General features: G+C 40.0%; 1 protein-coding gene across 1 annotated transcript in view; it reads left to right on the top strand.

Moving 5' to 3' along the window:
* LOC104074140 (VPS10 domain-containing receptor SorCS3-like) overlaps positions 1 to 13,365 on the top strand; it is a gene marked incomplete at both ends in the record, with an annotated part of 95,989 nt that overhangs the window by 79,080 nt on the left and 3,544 nt on the right. The window contains one exon of the mRNA XM_009574166.1: positions 10,964 to 11,053. Within this exon, the coding sequence (XP_009572461.1) occupies positions 10,964 to 11,053 (90 nt within the window). The remainder of the gene's footprint in view (positions 1 to 10,963; positions 11,054 to 13,365) is intronic.

The following is a 13,365-nucleotide window of genomic DNA, read 5'->3' as shown; positions in this document are numbered from 1 at the left end:
TGAGCTGAAGGTGTGTTAAATCCACCGTGTCCAGCATATGGTCGATGGGCTATGCAGAGTGTTTGCTTGGTACATATGTAGGAGTGCTGATATCTCCTGGATGTATTAGTCTCACAAGCCATGTGATGTAGCTGCCTATTATGGGATGTGTCAGATTGACTGTGTGTGCAATGTCTTATGCATATCATTCTGTCTGGATAATCTTGGACAGAAATACGGGAGCCAGTTCTTTTGAATTTCAAATATTAGACAGAGATGAATAAATAAATATAAAATTAAATGTTAAGAACCTGGTGAAGTTTAATAGCTGCATAAAGGATGGGTGCATGGGTTCTGATTTGTCTGTGCTGGAAAAAATCAGAAATAAAGTCTTAGAGTAGAGAGAGGAACTAGTGTCTTTTAACTTTTGTCGTGAAAATAGTAGCTTTTTTTTCTAAACCAGTAGTCTGTGTTCCTCTAAATTGAGTGGAGAGATCAAAACCTTCAGGGGCAATTTATCTTCTCCTATTGCTCTTATTGCAGGATGAGATAGGTCTCTCTCTGAATACACCTTTCTCATTAATATTAGAAGGAACTTAAGTATAGCTTAGAGAAGATGACTAACTTTTTGACAACTAAAATTAGGGAAGATGAATCCCAGCTATTGATATCAATGTTTTAGATTATCTGCATACAGTTATTTACTAGTGAATATCCATTCTACTCAAGTTGATGAACAGGCCTGTAATGTAAGATTCTTGGGAAGCATTAGCCTATGTAACTGTGCACTCAAAGCAAATGTGATACTATGGTGCATAATGGATAGGGGAAAGAAGAATACGAAAAATGTTATAATGCCATTATAAATCAATGATTCCTTATCATGTGGATTGCTGTTGTGCGGCACTTCTGAAAGGATTTTGCAGAATTGCAGTGCAAAGAAAGAAAATGAGAATGATCCTATGCTTGAAAAAAACTTGCCCATGAAGAGAGTTTGAAAAGACTAGGACTGGTTACAAGGCAAAGGAAATAAATAACATAGCACATGATGAAAAATATAAAAGGTAATGAAGAAGGAAGGAAGGAATAGCTATTAAAGAGAGAGTAGGAAGAATTCTTATGAATAAACCAGTAGGTGATCACTCTGAATTTATTGATTGACTTTCTATGTGATTGATCAATAGTTATTTAAGGATGCCTAGCACATCACTAAGATTGGATAATTCTGCATAAATTGAAACATTAAGAGAAAATCCTGCTCTTTGTTGTGTGTATAAGTTTCCATTCAGTTCACAGGATTGCTCTGATGTAGCCAGGAGCCAGTATCATCATCTTTCACGGTTAATACTTAAAATTCATACAGCTTGCAGAGCAGGTCATTTATCTGTGAGAAAAGCTTGGAATATATCTGAATTTATTTACTAATTTGATGAGCAACTTTGCCATTAAGGTCAGTGTCAGTTGTGTTCAATTATATAGCTGTGCAGTAGCGGAGCCATACTTTCTCTACAGCTGTAATGTGCCTTTCTCTATAGCTGTACCACACCTTTCCTTATTGGTGCCTTGAAGTACTTGCTACTGAGATAGTATCACTTTCTAAACTCAGGTGCAGAGATAACCTGCAACTGCCTATAAGATTTGACTTCCTGACAATTACCTGAACTGCTATTGTATTCTCATGTGCAGAGCTTACATTGTAAGACCCAGGGGTCAGGGATAGTATTTTGTTTTATGTATGAATCTAGTCTATTGATATTTTGGAGAAATTCTATGGTAAAAATAAATCACGGGGAATTCTGGGGAAAGTATTTTTCAAGCAAGTCTTGTATCAGAGTTTCTAATGGAATTGCTCAGGTTGCTTAAAGGAGTCTAAAATGCAATACGCTTTAATGAAAATGGGGATTATTTTTCGGGAAAGTCTGTTTTGAGTGAGAAAGAATTGTTTGGAGAAAAACTTGTTATTTTCCTATAAGTAAACAAATAACATCAGTACTACTTAGCTCTTTAAAGACTAAAGAGAAGAGCAGGAACGATCTGTGTATGTTTCCTTGCCAACAGATGAAATGAAAGCATGAGCAAACGTCATCACTTATTGCAAGGAATGAAGAGAGTCTGGACCAAAAAGTCTCGGTACAGCGTTGCTTATTTGTGGTGGTCTAAGAACTCCTAAGGGGGTATGAATATGTAGCGTGTTCACTGGAAATCAGCTTTGCTCTGGGACAGTGGTTTCTGCAGAAAGCAACATTCTTGTGGGCAGACCTACAGCTGCCATAGGGAGCTAATTGTTGCTAAGTTAAAGCAGTTGTTCCCAGTTACCCAAAGGTTATGTGCAAGCTATCTCAGGTGCAATAGCTCAGTGGTTCTGCTGGGTGGCTGGAGTCCTGTGTTGGACGAGCCTGGCCGCTAGCAGGGAGTGATGACATTCCCAATGCATTGGTGCAGACCCATCTAAGGACTGTATTTTCACACAGAACCCTAGGTATCAGGAGAGGGACAGTAATAATGATGAAACTCTTCAGAATGTGTGGCACGAAGACCGCTGGCAGTACTGCTGTTATAGCGCTGGTGGCCTAAGGATGTAAGTGAGACAAAGTTTACAGACAGAGGTAGTATTTTTTATGAGATTGCAATTGATAGAGTTAGAAAAGGGACAGATAAGCTTTTGGGCATACTCACGAGGTCCTAAGGGACTTGAGGAAGGATTTGGTCTCTGAAAATTATCCTTTCTTTTTTTTTCCCCAGCTATAGATGTAGGTTTCATAAAATATGTTTCCTCCCCCTATTAATCTTGTTGTGTTTTCCTTGTGTAAACCGTTCGGTGTGTGGCTTTCCTCCCAGAGGTCATACCAGTCTAGTTCAGCATCCAGTTAACACTGTCCCCATTCCTCCCTTAAGCTTCTGTCTGTCAGTGCTTGGAGACCACCAGGGTAACTTTGGCGTTTTTGATTTCAACTGGCTGTAAGTCAGTGCAGAGATGTGTGGATGCGCAATCAATACCTATCCTGATTGGTTTTTATGTCTTTATTTTTTTCTCTGGGATTGTGCTATCCCAACAGAGCACAGCTGAAGTCGATCTGAAAAGTAGCTCGGAATTCCAGCCCTTTCCATGATAGTGACAAAGCTACTGGGCATGGAAGACTCCTCTGAGATTTAGAAGCTCATACCTGGTTTGAATTTGGGGATGATGCCTTTTTTTTCTAGCAGGCCAAACAAATGCCTTTGGAGATGAACTCTCTCAGATCTGCTTTTGGCTGATGCTCTCACCTCATAAGGCCAAGGAATGACACCTACAAGCTCTGGTTGAAAAGGGCTGGCTGTTTGCGTCAGACCCTGCTCCATTTCCACTTTAAATGGGAAGTTCTTTGCGCCATTAACCAAAGAGGCATGCTGAAAGGCAGTACATTATCACTTTCCAAGGCCTTTAAAGAGTGGGAATATGGGTGCCCCTTCCCTTTTCCACTCCTATGGCATAATTTATCAAGGTCTTTAACTTCAGGCTGAAATTTGTAAGAGGGTCTTGTCTCTCACCTGGCCCCTCCTGCCATTGCTCTGCTTGGGAAGCTTTCTTGGCAGCTTTCTACGCCATTTCATTTGTGATTCAGTCTCCTGGGAACCCTGGGAACTGTACAGCTCTCTCTTGACCCCAGATTCCTTCAGGTCAAGTTGTGCTGGAACATATGATGGTCCCATGTCCAAAAAGCTAAGCTGCTCTGGTGCTTGCCCTTTTTTTTGAGGTTGATGTGATGAAGGAAGGAAGTAGTGTGAGGGGAACTCGGAAGAGAGAGAAGAGAGTCTTGGCTGTGGTTTATAATCCTCCTGAATGAGATGGGGTCTGTGGCATTGCCATTTAGGAGCAGGGCATGGTGATTACTCACAGCTTGCACATGCAGCAGTGTGGGAGCAGCTGCAGTTCTTATAGATGGCAGGAATTCCATGTGGAAAGTGAAAAGTTTAAGTCAAAATGCTCTTCTTTGATACCGATCATGTGTCTGGCTCTCTTTCACCCTCTGAAGTAATTTTGCACTTAGAAGACTTCTGCTTAATTCAGAGAGTTGCACAGCAGGGCAGCGTCTCAGCCTGCTCACTAACATGAGTGAGAACGAGCAAACCCAGAATTTCTCCAGTTGTTGTGTGGTGCAGCTAAGTGAGACTCTTACAATACCCATCTGAATAATTCCTCTGGCTCAGAGGAGCAAACACTTCTGCCAAAAGCTGTTGAACCAATTCGGTCTTCTTTTGCATCAGAAAGTCTCCTTAAAACATATGCAGATGTTGGTATTCACCCGCAAACACTGATAGCTTCTTATAGAACCTATGGATAATACTGCCTTTTTAGGATGCCTGGAGCCTCACCAGAGTGTGTCCAAAAATTTCGGTTGAAATTGTTTAATGGAAAATGGCTTTCATAGAAAATGCTTTTTTCTTTTTTTTTAAATCAGAATCAAAATCTGTTTTTATCAAAGTGGATATGTTTATGAGAACTTTTTTTTTCAGACTCAGTGAAAAGAAAAATATTTATCATTTATAGCCTTAGAACTGGGGTGGGGGGACATTTCTCTTCGAGGTTTTATAGAGGGGAAAAAAAAGGTTCCTAATTCTATAAGCTAAATATGTCTAAGGTTAGCTGAGAGAAGCAGTTTATTACTATTACTGGTTGAAAAAAAGGTTCCTAATTCTATAAGCTAAACATGTCTAAGGTTAGCTTAGAGAAGCAGTTTATTACTATTACTGGTTTTAACTGTAGTTGTTTAGGAAAACTTGGAAGTGCTTATGTTTAGTAGGACATAAGTGTACATTTCAAGTTTATTGGGTATTTAAGACTAGGTTAAATTGCATATTTGCTGAATCAAAGTCAGTTATCAGGTGGGTAGACTTCAATCAGCAGCCACAGCTGAGATTATGCCAATTCATATGGATTCATGACCTCAGTTCTCAAGCTGTCAGTTTAATAACTTAAATAAGTAGTAAATTTCCCGAGGAATAAAGAAAGGAAAAAGACTTTTTTTTTTTCTTCATGTGAAACTTTTCAGCAGTGAAACAAGATAGGAGGGGAGAAATTAAACTTTGATTTTCTGGTCTAGAGCCTTCTCTTTATTTTCATAGAAGCTAAATACACCATGTTCAAATATAAATTTCTTTCCTCCATTTTTTAACTAGGCACCAAAGGTCTTAACAGAAATCAATTCATGCAATTTATTTTTAACTTCACCCTGCTTAGCTACGATTGATTTTTGCCTTTGCGATCGATGGTAGAGAAAACGGCTTGGTGGGACAATGGAGCACTCTCCAACTTGTAAGGTTTGGTCTTTGAGTCTTTTATTGAAGAAATCATTAAAAGCTTATTATGAAACTAATAGGATGAAGACGTTTAAATGATGAACATGATTACACCTGTTTTACTGGTGAATAATGCCTGCTACGGCTGATCTTCTCTTGCCCCTATTTAAAATGCTGGACAGCACTCCAGTAGGGGAAATTAATCCATACAGATGAAAGAAAGTGTATCCCAGGTGCTAGTTAAAAGCTCTTCTGAAAGCAAGATAGGTAGTAAGCAGTTAGCTACTTTCCTATTCACTGCTGGGTGCTTTTCATCCATTTCTAGCACTATTTCATCTTTGCTGTGCCAAATATCAGATTTGGAACTTGAACCTAAATATCTGTTGATAAAAATGATTAACATTTTCCTTTATTTATTTTTTTAATATTTATTTTGTTTCTAGAGCTTTTTGTTCTATACTTTCTTTTATCACTCTCTCTCCTCCCCTCATGTTGTTTGATTTATCAGCAGCGTCTGCAGCTGAAGATGTAAAGGATTACCTTGGCAGACTCATATGTTTCCTCTGAAATCCTTCGAAAGGAGATTTCATGTGTACAATTATGCTCCTCTCCTAAGTTGGTTTCTGTATTTGCAGCTCTAACATGGCTTGTGTTTTGGTGTAACCGTGCACATTTTCTGCAGGAGTTGCTTTTAAAACAAATCCAGTATTTTCAAGTATTTTCACTCAAGATTACTCTCTCCTATAGCTGTGCCATAATAGTTCTGAGGGGAGAGGGACTTGAACAGGGAATTGGCCAGTATAATAAATGCTCCTTTGTCTTAGCAAATTTTCACTGATGGGTCTGACACTGCAAAAAGTGGCATGTTTTTCAAAGCCTGCTGAATTTACCCGGCAGCTTGAGGGTGCTTTGCACACAGAAACACTAATCTGTATGTCTTTGCAACATAGAGACATATCACCTCACACGCAGGTAATTGCATATTGCTTTAATGACTGTACAGAAGGTATGATATTAATGAAAACCACAGGGAGATAATTCAAACTAGATGGTACCTGTCATGATGTGATTTATGCTGGGGCAGTGAAGAACCTCAGTACACAGAAATATCTGGAAGGTGGTTTGTCCTGGCCGTGGTGGGTAATCAGGAAGGAAGAACATTACACTAGGCTCGTGCAGATGTGTTCTTCCTCATCTTCTGAATCTCTTGTGGCTGGCATTGGGGTTAGGTTTGGGAGAGGAGGCAGAACTTTTCAATCCTCATGCTGGCAAACCTGTGCATGGCCTAGACAGTAGCTGGCTCTGAAGAACACCAAAATCCCTCGTTAAAGGTGTGAGTGGAGCAGCCTGCTTGCTTAACTTGTCATCACTCTTCCATGCTTTAATCCACAATTTGATTTAGGAGATTTTATGTCTGCAAGAAGGAGAAAGGGTAACTAAGTTTAAAACAGTGAGGAGGGATGTCAGGGCACCCTATGGAGGTGGAGAACACAGATCCGGGATGCCGTTACAGTACTGATACCGTGTTTTTCAACTTTTGACTTCTTACCAACTTATTTTATCTTACTGGGAAGGAGGGAACTCTACAAGCAAACAAAGTCACCCAGGAAGAAAGTGAGGGTTTATTGGAAATAACATCAAAAGACTTACTATCAATTAGGAAGTTTAAAATTTGGTTCTGTAATGGACTGAGTCACCATTTACTATGCTTGAAGTGGGAGGTAAATTACAGGAATCACAAATGTCTAAACAGGTCTGGTCATTGTGGGTTGATCTGTGTTATTACCAATTCTCTTTTGCTTTGAACATTATCAACAGTGTAAAAAGTAGATGACCTGTTCCAATAACTGTGCAGGCCAAGCCATAGTTATCGTTGTAAACCGCCCAGGCTGATAAACTATGTAGAAAAGAGCCCTCTGTTCTCTTTTAGCCATTAGCTTAGGAAGTGTCCGCTATCTGCACGCTGTCACTGTTTCTCCACCAAGGCTGTGCCACTAATATATGGTGTTTCATTGTCAGCATCAGTGCACGTTCATTTAGGCTTTCTTCAAGCAAGTTCTTCGAGCAGCAGGAGGCAGGTGGGGTCTTGCTTAGCCCAGGGTCATTTCAGAGATTTAGTAGTTCCATGTTTCTTACAGCAATACCTGCCTTACATTGGAAATTATGGGTCCAGGATTGGCTAGCCAGGAGAAGGAAGGCTGGTACACTGTGTCTGCAGTTCCTGACATCATCTACGGTGTCTTTATATTCTGGGACTTCATTACTCATTCTGCTTGCTTTCCAAACTCTTTTACACATGTGGTTTTTTGGTTAAGCAGAACATCTATCTAAATTAAAAAAAAAAAAGGAAGAAAGAAAAAAAGAAAAACAAAACCTGTCCTTAAAGAATCATATTAAATCATTAACATGAGAAATGTCTTCATGTGTTTCTAGGCATGTCACAGAAATTACTGGGATGAATGGATTCCATGGCAGATTTTCTATAACTCTCTGCATCCTTGTGAAATATTTGTTGTCTCTATGTTTGATGCGTTCTGTCCCATTGCAGGTCAGGAGGGGGGATGAGGCAGCATACTGAAACTTTCAGGGCTTTTAAAGAGAAACTTCTCATGTTTCTCTTATTAAGTGTCAACTGATGTAATTGAGACCAGACTTTTTTCTTGTAACAAGATGTGGAAGTATTAAAGAAAAGTAGTAGATCATGAACGGAGGGAGGAAGAAAGAACACAGGTTGGGAAAGACAGATGTGTTTAATGACAAACACATTTGTCCAAAGGAATTATTTCCACTGGCCAGAAGTCCAATTAAACACATAAAACAGAAATCCAGAAAAACAGATTAACGACCCAGTCATTAGCAAAGTAGGAGGAAAAAGACAAACCCAGCTAATTCTGTACTGATCGTGACAGATGAGCTCACAGCAAATAATTGGGTGACATTCATCAAATGTGAACTAAAAGGAGGCATTAGAGGGCAAAACGTTATCATAATCTCTGGGATTTACAGTGTTGGAGAATTTTCTTATAGGAAAAGGAAAAGTTCATCAAAATAAATTAAGTTGGGCCTTCCAAATTTCATTCTTTACCACAGTGCTTGCCAAAACTTTATTGAAGGCTTGATCATTTTTTGGAATCATTATAACCGTGCATGTAAATCATGCAAAGATGAGGTCCTGGCTGGGAAAAGCTTCACACAACTCCTACCAACAGAATTGTGGGTGGCTTCATATTAACTGGCTCAGAAAGACCACAGAGCACAAAGATTTCTATTTCTAAACCTTTGTCAAGGTGACCTAGTCCAGGTAGAGGACTGAAAGGAAGTTTAGCTAATACATAGTGAGCTTGAAAATTGTTTGAATCCTACCTTTCTACCTTAAAAAACAGAAAAACAAGAAAACAAACAGGAAATCCAAACCAAAAAACCTCCAGGTACCAGTTTGCAGTGGCATAAAACCAAAGAACTATGTAAAATCTTTTGAGTGTGGCAGACTTGGAGTAGATCCTGTCTTGGCACAGAGGGGGAAATGTAATCACCCCTTGATATTTCTGCCGCTGTATTTTCATGTGATTAACTTGAAGATTGTTGGACTATTCCCAATGTTAATTAGTCATCACAGCATTTAGAGAGCATGTAAATATTCATGTCTGCATCTTAAAGATGAGTCTCAGCCCATCAGAAGAGGTGGATTTTGAACCCAGGGTCCTTACCAAGTAGTCACTGGACACATTCAGTCCTATCTGGACTCTGCTACAGATAATGATCTGGTGCTGAAATAATCCGTGGTGTAAAATGAGTTCATGTGGCAGAGTTATATAATTTGAGAATTTGGATCTTCCACTGGAGGTCAGAAATATCACCAAGAGAAGAGAGGATATTTAAATATTCCCTGTGCTATTTAGGTAATATGAACTAAAAGTGTGGGATCCTTTGGGCAATGCTTCTACAACTCATAGAGAGATACAGTTACTGTAAACATGAATTTTTGCCCTTAAGTTGGACTGAGCGTGAATCACCTGTGTAGTCTGTTCTCTCCTCTGAAAATTTGATTTTGATGTGGTAGTATTAGATGGGAAAGATATCCTTCAGAAATAACACTCACAGCCCTTTCGCCGTCCTCACAGCTGGAGAGCAGGACCCAGAAATGCTACTGTGCAGTCCACAATGCACTTTACATGAAGCGAGAGTCAAGTGACTCCTGTTCTCTCCCTTCCTCTGTCACTGGCTTGTTTTGAAACTGTAAGCAAATAGCTTTAGATTTTCATGCCTGTGTTTTCCCTGGACTTTAGCTATATGTTGTCTGTATAGAGTTTGTTTGCTGTGATATGGGTCATTTTTCTGCCTTCTTATGTAGTGTGTGGTATAATGGTGGTTGTTTTTTTTTCTTTTGGGAGCACTAAATGCAGCTGTGATAATATTACAAGTAAAAATGGCAAACAAGCAGAAGGAGAAGTCTTAGTGTAGAAGTCTGTCATATTTCTAAACCTTCCTTTCTTTCCAGTTTTTCAAACTGTCAATAGAAAAGCCTTATCTTGAGTTGATTAGATATCAAATTTCATGATCAGTAATATCGTGTCCTTCAAATGACAGCTTCTCTAGGGAAGAAAGCCACTATCTAGAGGTGATATCATTACTGAGAATATAATTGGTGCTATAGCAATATTCCATGTAAGCTCATTCTGAAATATCACTGTCAGATAAAAGGGAGTATATCTAGGAGAGAATCAAGGACCTTTCTGTTAGCTTTATTGGAAATTTAAGAAGCCAACAAATGACATTCCAAAAAATAGACAAGTGCTTTGTGTATTGTTTTATCTTAAAACCTGCAAGACTGCCAAAACAGCAGAATATAGGAAATTCACCGATGTAAGCCTTGTTGTACCTAGGCCTGAAATGGTGCCAGAAAGAACACCCACAGCAAGAGTAAGTGACTAGTGACAGGCTTAAAATCCCATATTTTACCAATTGTCAGGGCTAGATCTAATTGATGCATGGCATTTATGTGTACCCTTTACAGCTCACTCAGTCCATAAAACCACAGATTTGGATGTCTATCAGTTCTCCCCCCCCACCCCATCCTTGTTCAGAGACAGTATGATTTCAGAGAAACCAGTTTTATAGTGACAAAGAGCATCTAAGAGCTTAGCTCCAGCTTTCCAAGAGCGCATTCATTGCATTTACTGTTTGCATTAAACGGTGCTAGTGTGGATCTCTCCTGTTAGTCACTGTAAAAGATTGTTGGAAGACAACCCTGGCCCCAAGGGACTTATAGTGCAAACAGACAAGGCTGAGAAGCAGCAGAGAAAAGAGGTATTATCTCCTCCTTACAGGAGAGGAACAGAAGCACAGAGACTTTAAATGACTTGCCCAAGTTAGTTGTGCTGGAACCATGTGATGAAACCAGATTTTCTTCTTTCTTCCACTCAAGACCTTAAACTTTATAGCCACTTTTCCCTTTTTTCTGAGATGTTAAAATCATGCTGGATTTGAAGTATGAGACAGAATGGAAAGTTCAATAGCACAACATAAATAAATAATGCTCCAGCCCTCTCAAGTCTGGGATTTCTTTGGAGTTATACAGATGCTTTTAAGGACAGCTGTGCAGGTCATAGAAAAGATATCTGAAAGAAAGGTTGTCAAACCCTCTTAGATGTGTCAGCATAGGGTGTCTTGGAAAGGTCATCACTCACTTTGTTTGGTGTTTCCACAGGTGACAGCTGGTGGAAGAGCAAATTACTATGTGTCATACAGACGGGAGACTTTCGCACAGATTAAATTGCCCAAATACTCTCTTCCTAAGGTGAGTGCACCATTTATGAACACAGACATGTAATATCTTGAATAGCATAGCCTGCACAGTGGTGAAGCACCTCGGTGGGATTCCTCTCTGGGGAGCTCCATTTGTTGTGCTACTTGAATGATCTTTCTTAAATACGGATTTGGGATCTTTACCTCTCCCTGCCTTTGATTAGTGAGTGTTTCAGGAAGAACAATTTCTTTTTTCCTCTGTAAAGAGCTCAGAAAATAGAGCTCAAACCAACTTCTCCTTGACCAATCTTCTGTGAACATCTTCCCCCAGTCCTACTTTGTTCTCTATTAATGATTTCTCTGTAAGCCTGGCCATGACACTGAGGGTCCTGGAGAATGGTTAGGATGCTTAGCACTACTGCAGTCTCCCTACAATGAGAGAAGCAGAGGGTATAGCTGCTCCACAGTCCCCATCCTATGGCTAGATGTTGCCAAGAAGTCATGAAGGTGGAGCTGGCTCCCTAAAAGTTGAGCCTTATTGATGCTTTGGACACACAGAACCACTGTGTGATGCTGCTTAGGAGATGACTGAGATGGCCTGAGATTAACACTGACCGGCAAAGCCGGGAGGGAGCGAAGTTAGTACTTCTCGTACAACTGTGCCTGGATTTACCTTCTTAGGCCTTAGCTTTCTACCAGATCAAAGGGTGTGAGCCCCAGCAAGGAGAATACGTCCCTGGAATTATACTCAAATTCCATAGTGTAGTCATTGCTTGGGATTGTGTAGAACAGACAGGACCAACCTTTCCAGTGTCTTGGCTGGATACAAGTTTCTAGGTAGCCTAATGGGCAGCTGCTCTTTGGAGCCTCAGAATGGCGGTTGAGGCTACTGTCATAGAGTGCTGACAATCAACAGTAACGGCCTTCCCCTTCCTTAAAAATGAAAATTTTGGTGGGATAGTTGTAAGATAGTTGGCTAGATTTGCCCTGTGGGCTGGATCTACCCTTCTGACTACCTGTGGGATATCTGCAGTCTAGCAGATATGGCATATTTGATTTAACTTGTACCTGAAAACTTAATAGTTGTGAGAAATTTGCATCTCAAACTCCCAATGTTGCACCTCAACTTCTTCCCATTTGAGTTGATCACAATCCACAGTGTATTGACACCTGCATAGCACAGATACAGTTTCTTTTGTTTATCATTCCATGGTGGTGGTGTGGGATTCAGAATGTCTGACCACACACCAACTTTTGGAAACCCTGCTGCCATTTTTCAGGAGAAAAACATTTATGCTCCCACCTTATGGATTGGCCTTGAAAGCTGCCCCCCATTAAAAAGACAAGTGGGTAGAGAGAATGACTGCCCTATGATTGTCCTGCTTTATTGATGGATGCTGTCACAGGTTGCTGGCCTTTTGTAAGACAGATTTGTTGGTGGCCCTGGTTTAGAATTGGTGCATAGTATAAAAATCAGGGATAATTTTGTCATTTAAAAATGGAAAGTACTTTCAATCTAGGTGTCATGGCAAAGTCTTCTAGCCATGTAAAGGAGGCTTGTTTATGCTGCTCTTAGTCACTAGAACATTTTTGCTGTACAGTAATAACTATCCTGTCAGCTGTAGATTAATGAACTCTGCTGGAGTTGTACATATGTGAGCCTGGCAATAGGGTAATGCAGTATTTCCACTGCAACTGGTCAAAACAGATCGAAGTCATTGTGTGTTTTGCTTTATTTTCAAACTGGTGGAATAGGTTGGGTATGTACTTAATCTTCAAGGAATGAGAGCTGTTGGACAAGAACAGCTTGTCTTCCTTCGTTGAGGGAAATGGCAAATCTCCCACTGATTATACTCACTGGGACAGAATTAGGCCCTCACATGTTTTTTCTCCCCATCCCATGCTGATAGGCTATGTTAGGTCTATTAGAAATAGCCCCATCTAATCAACCCCAACTTTTCATCTGGATACCTCACACAGAAGATTAAGTTGCCTCCTAGGCAGGAGGGAAATATTGAGCTGATCTTCCCCCAGATATTCTTCCCAAAAATCAGGTCACTCTGTCCTTTGGGAGACTTCCAGAATTATGGTTTCTTGATGCAGAAACAGTGCAAGAAATTAATCAAGGCTCCTTGGCACCCTGGGGAAATTTTAAATAGGTACAAATAGATAAATGAAGTCCCACATAACCACAGTGATTTTGCTTCTAGCTGAACCAGTGTTAGTTTGTTCAACAACGGTGGCAAGGATGAAGTGCTTCAATACTCATCATCACCCTAGAAATCATTTCCATGAACCTGCTTTAAAAGAATACTGAGAAAATGCACTGTCAAATGTCTTTGATATTAAAACTAAATGGGGAAA

The sequence above is a fragment of the Fulmarus glacialis genome, unplaced genomic scaffold (genome assembly GCF_000690835.1).
Source record: "Fulmarus glacialis isolate BGI_N327 unplaced genomic scaffold, ASM69083v1 scaffold4133, whole genome shotgun sequence".
Taxonomy (NCBI): Eukaryota; Metazoa; Chordata; class Aves; order Procellariiformes; family Procellariidae; genus Fulmarus; species Fulmarus glacialis.
Note: the sequence above shows the minus strand (reverse complement) of the source record. Positions and strands in the feature narration are given on the sequence as shown.